Source organism: Salmo salar, unplaced genomic scaffold, assembly GCF_905237065.1.
Source record: "Salmo salar unplaced genomic scaffold, Ssal_v3.1, whole genome shotgun sequence".
NCBI classification, from domain to species: Eukaryota; Metazoa; Chordata; class Actinopteri; order Salmoniformes; family Salmonidae; genus Salmo; species Salmo salar.
Genome location: NW_025548687.1, coordinates 132,501 through 137,500, shown reverse-complemented (window position 1 = coordinate 137,500; position 5,000 = coordinate 132,501). Strand labels below are relative to the sequence as shown.

The window sequence follows — 5,000 nt, the reverse complement described above, 5'->3', positions numbered from 1 at the left end:
TGAGAGTTCCCTAAAAACGTGGGTGTTATGGGATTGAGAGTTCCCTAAAAACGTGGGTGTTATGGGATTGAGAGTTCCCTAAAAACGTGGGTGTTATGGGATTGAGAGTTCCCTAAAAACGTGGGTGTTATGGGATTGAGAGTTCCCTAAAAACGTGGGTATTATGGGATTGAGAGTTCCCTAAAAACATGGGTATTATGGGATTGAGAGTTCCCTAAAAACGTCGGTGTTAGGGATTGAGAGTTCCCTAAAAACGTCGGTGTTATGGATTGAGAGTTCCCTAAAAACGTCGGTGTTAGGGATTGAGAGTTCCCTAAAAACGTCGGTGTTAGGGATTGAGAGTTCCCTAAAAACGTTGGTGTTATGGGATTGAGAGTTCCCTAAAAACGTGGGTGTTATGGGATTGAGAGTTCCCTAAAAACGTGGGTGTTATGGGATTGAGAGTTCCCTAAAAACGTGGGTGTTATGGGATTGAGAGTTCCCTAAAAACGTGGTTATTATGGGATTGAGAGTTCCCTAAAAACGTGGGTATTATGGGATTGAGAATTCCCTAAAAACGTGGGTATTATGGGATTGAGAGTTCCCTATCTAATAGAAAGAACACAGGGGTTTTTCCTGAATAGAAAACCTCCCTCACGCAAATTCAGTTGAGTGTGGTGTACCGCAGGGCACCACACTAGGGCCATTAATGTTTTCTGTTTTTACTAACGACATAGAGCTGCAGTCAGTTGTAGAATGGGTAACGAGCAATAGGTTTAACATAGAGCTGCAGTCAGTTATAGAATGGGTAACTAGCAATAGGTTTAACATAGAGCTACAGTCAGTTATTGAATGGGTAACTAGTTCTAGAATGTGGTCATGTGTAGTTTTCGTTGCCCCTGGACTACAGCCCAGCTGTGTAGTTTTCGTTGCCCCTGGACTACAGCCCAGCTGTGTAGTTTTCGTTGCCCCTGGACTACTGCCCAGCTGTGTAGTTTTCGTTGCCCCTGGACTACTGCCCAGCTGTGTAGTTTTGTTGCCCCTGGACTACTGCCCAGCTGTGTAGTTTCGTTGCCCCTGGACTACAGCCCAGCTGTGTAGTTTCGTTGCCCCTGGACTACAGCCCAGCTGTGTAGTTTCGTTGCCCCTGGACTACAGCCCAGCTGTGTAGTTTCGTTGCCCCTGGACTACTGCCCAGCTGTGTAGTTTTGTTGCCCCTGGACTACTGCCCAGCTGTGTAGTTTTCGTTGCCCCTGGACTACTGCCCAGCTGTGTAGTTTTGTTGCCCCTGGACTACTGCCCAGCTGTGTAGTTTCGTTGCCCCTGGACTACAGCCCAGCTGTGTAGTTTCGTTGCCCCTGGACTACAGCCCAGCTGTGTAGTTTCGTTGCCCCTGGACTACTGCCCAGCTGTGTAGTTTTGTTGCCCCTGGACTACTGCCCAGCTGTGTGGTTTCGTTGCCCCTGGACTACAGCCCAGCTGTGTAGTTTTGTTGCCCCTGGACTACAGCCCAGCTGTGTAGTTTCGTTGCCCCTGGACTACTGCCCAGCTGTGTAGTTTTCATTGCCCCTGAACTACTGCCCAGCTGTGTAGTTTTGTCACCCCTGGACTACTGCCCAGCTGTGTGGTCATGTGTAGTTTTGTTGCCCCTGGACTACAGCCCAGCTGTGTAGTTTTCGTTGCCCCTGGACTACTTCCCAGCTGTGTAGTTTTGTTGCCCCTGGACTACTGCCCAGCTGTGTGGTCATGTGTAGTTTTTGTTGCCCCTGAACTACTGCCCAGCTGTGTAGTTTCGTTGCCCCTGGACTACTGCCCAGCTGTGTGGTTTTCGTTGCCCCTGGACTACTGCCCAGCTGTGTAGTTTCATTGCCCCTGGACTACAGCCCAGCTGTGTAGTTTTCATTGCCCCTGAACTACTGCCCAGCTGTGTAGTTTTGTCCCCCCTGGACTACTGCCCAGCTGTGTAGTTTTGTTTCCCCTGGACTACAGCCCAGCTGTGTAGTTTTGTTGCCCCTGGACTACTGCCCAGCTGTGTAGTTTCGTTGCCCCTGGACTACTGCCCAGCTGTGTAGTTTTCATTGCCCCTGAACTACTGCCCAGCTGTGTAGTTTTGTCACCCCTGGACTACTGCCCAGCTGTGTGGTCATGTGTAGTTTTTGTTGCCCCTGAACTACAGCCCAGCTGTGTAGTTTTGTTGCCCCTGGACTACTGCCCAGCTGTGTAGTTTCGTTGCCCCTGGACTACTGCCCAGCTGTGTAGTTTTCATTGCCCCTGAACTACTGCCCAGCTGTGTAGTTTTGTCACCCCTGGACTACTGCCCAGCTGTGTGGTCATGTGTAGTTTTTGTTGCCCCTGAACTACAGCCCAGCTGTGTAGTTTTGTTGCCCCTGGACTACTGCCCAGCTGTGTAGTTTCGTTGCCCCTGGACTACTGCCCAGCTGTGTAGTTTCGTTGCACCTGGACTACTGCCCAGCTGTGTAGTTTTGTTGCCCCTGGACTACAGCCCAGCTGTGTAGTTTTCGTTGCCCCTGGACTACAGCCCAGCTGTGTAGTTTTGTTTTCCCTGGACTACTGCCCAGCTGTGTAGTCATGTGTAGTTTCCTTGCCCTAGGTAAATTGCAGTTGGTCCAGAACAGGGTTGTGGGTTGCCAGGGTTGCATCTGCGACAATGCCAGGGTTGTGGGTTCGATTCCCACGGGGGGGGGGGGGCAGCACAGAACAAATCAGCACCTATCGTACTTCGATGAACACGGAGGGAATGCGACAGTAACATGCATGTCAATCTCTGCTGGCTTTAAAGTTGAGGACAGATCGATTGCATCGCCAATTGGTCTTCCTGAGAGATATCGATGTGTCGATGATAACGAACTGTCTGTTCAAGTTGTCGGCCACCTCTACTGCACAAAGGGGACTGTGAAGAGACACCGCCATTTTATATATCTTGTATTGTCATTTATCCTGTATTATGTATTAGACCTAGGTATTGTGTGTATGTACTGGTACAGTTGAAGTCGGAAGTTTACATCCACTTTAGGTTGGGAGTCATTTAAAACTCGTTTTTCAACCACTCCACAAATTTCTTGTTAACAAACTATATAGTTTTGGCAAGTCGGTTAGGACATCTACTTTGTGCATGACACAAATAATTTCCCCCGACAATTGTTTACAGACAGATTATTTCACTTATAATTCACTGTATCACAATTCCAGTGGGTCAGAAGTTTACATCCACTAAGTTGACTGGTGCCTTTAAACAGCTTGGAAAATTCCAGAAAACGATGTCATGGCTTTAGAAGCTTCTGATAGGCTAATTGACATAATTTGAGTCAATTGGAGGTGTACCTGTGGATGTATTTCAAGGCCTACCTTCAAACTCAGTGCCTCTTTGCTTGACATCATGGGAAAATCAAAAGAAATCAGCCAAGACCTCAGAAAATAAATTATTGACCTCCACAAGTCATGGTTCATCCTTGGGAGCGATTTCCAAACGCCTGAAGGTACCACGTTCATCTGTACAAACAATAGTACGCCAGTATAAACACCATGGGACCAGGCAGCCGTCACACCGCTCAGGAAGGAGACGCGTTCTGTCTCCTAGAGATGAACGTACTTTGGTGCGAAAAGTGCAAATCAATCCCAGAACAACAGCAAAGGACCTTGTGAAGATGCTGGAGGAAACAGGTACAAAAGAAATCTATATCCACAGTAAAAAAAACGAGTCCTATATCGACATAACCTGAAAGGCCGCTCAGCAAGGTAGAAGCTACTTGTACTTGGCGAAGATGTATGTAAACTTCAGACTTCAACTGTATGTAGGCTATATGAGACGTGTTAAATGTATTTCAGTCCATGACTAATAAAGTTCTGTACTGTGTTTCTTGTGGACCTGAAGGAAGAGAAGCTGATACTAAAGGGGATCCTAGTAAATACCAGAACCAATCTATCGTCCACCAGGCGCCTTCCCAGCTAACATATCTGGTTCCATGGAAGATGTGGGAATGTACGTTTTTGGTTTCCCAATCGGTTCTGGGAACTACGTTTTTCCTGGGAGGTTCTGAGAACGTTTTACTACGGTTCCCTGAACGTTTTCCTGGGAGGTTCTGAGAACGTTTTACTACGGTTCCCTGAACGTTTTCCTGGGAGGTTTTATTAACGTTCTGAGAACAGAAATGATAGGTTATTTGAAGGTAATTAAAATAACATTCTGAGAACATGTTTCATTATGACTTTTAATAACACTGCTGTCTTAGTTTGGCTTAACTGTTTATAATGCATCATAGAGTTGTTATACCTGGTTATAATGCATCATAGTGTTGTTATACCTGCCTGTAATGCATCATAGTGTTTTTATACCTGGTTATAATGCATCATAAGGCAGAGCTGGTTATTATACCTGGTTATAATGCATCATAAGGCAGAGCTGGTTATTATACCTGGTTATAATGCATCATAAGGCAGAGCTGATTATTATACCCGGTTATAATGCATCATAGCGTTATACCTGGTTATAATGCATCGTAGTGTTGCTATACCTGGTTATAATGCATCATAAGGCAGAGCTGGTTGTTATACCTGGTTATAATGCATCATAGTGTTATTATACCTGGTTAAAATGCATCATAAGGCAGAGCTGGTTATTATACCTGGTTATAATGCATCATAGTGTTAATATACCTTGTTATAATGCATCATAGTGTTATTATACCTGGTTATAATGCATCATAAGGCGGAGCTGGTTATTATACCTGGTTTTAATGCATCATAGTGTTATTATACCTGGTTATAATGCATCATAAGGCAGAGCTGGTTGTTATACCTGGTTATAATGCATCATAGTTTTGTTACACCTGGTTATAATGCATCATAGTGTTGTTATACCTGGTTATAATGCATGGTGACACAGAGCTCGTTGTCAACTTTGAGCGTCTGAGTCCAGACGACCCTCCTGAACCACAGGCTGTAGTTACTGTCCACTGGCTCCGCCTCCGTAGTAATGTCCAGGATGTACTCTCTCTTATTGA

General features: G+C 45.7%; 1 protein-coding gene across 1 annotated transcript in view; it reads right to left on the bottom strand.

The window, feature by feature from the left end:
* LOC106593777 (unconventional myosin-XV) overlaps nt 1–5,000 on the bottom strand; it is a 145,346-nt gene that overhangs the window by 12,079 nt on the left and 128,267 nt on the right. Inside the window, exon 39 of the mRNA XM_045712653.1 lies at nt 4,858–5,000. This exon is cut by the window's right edge and continues 18 nt beyond it. Coding sequence (XP_045568609.1) covers nt 4,858–5,000 — 143 coding nt within the window. The remainder of the gene's footprint in view (nt 1–4,857) is intronic.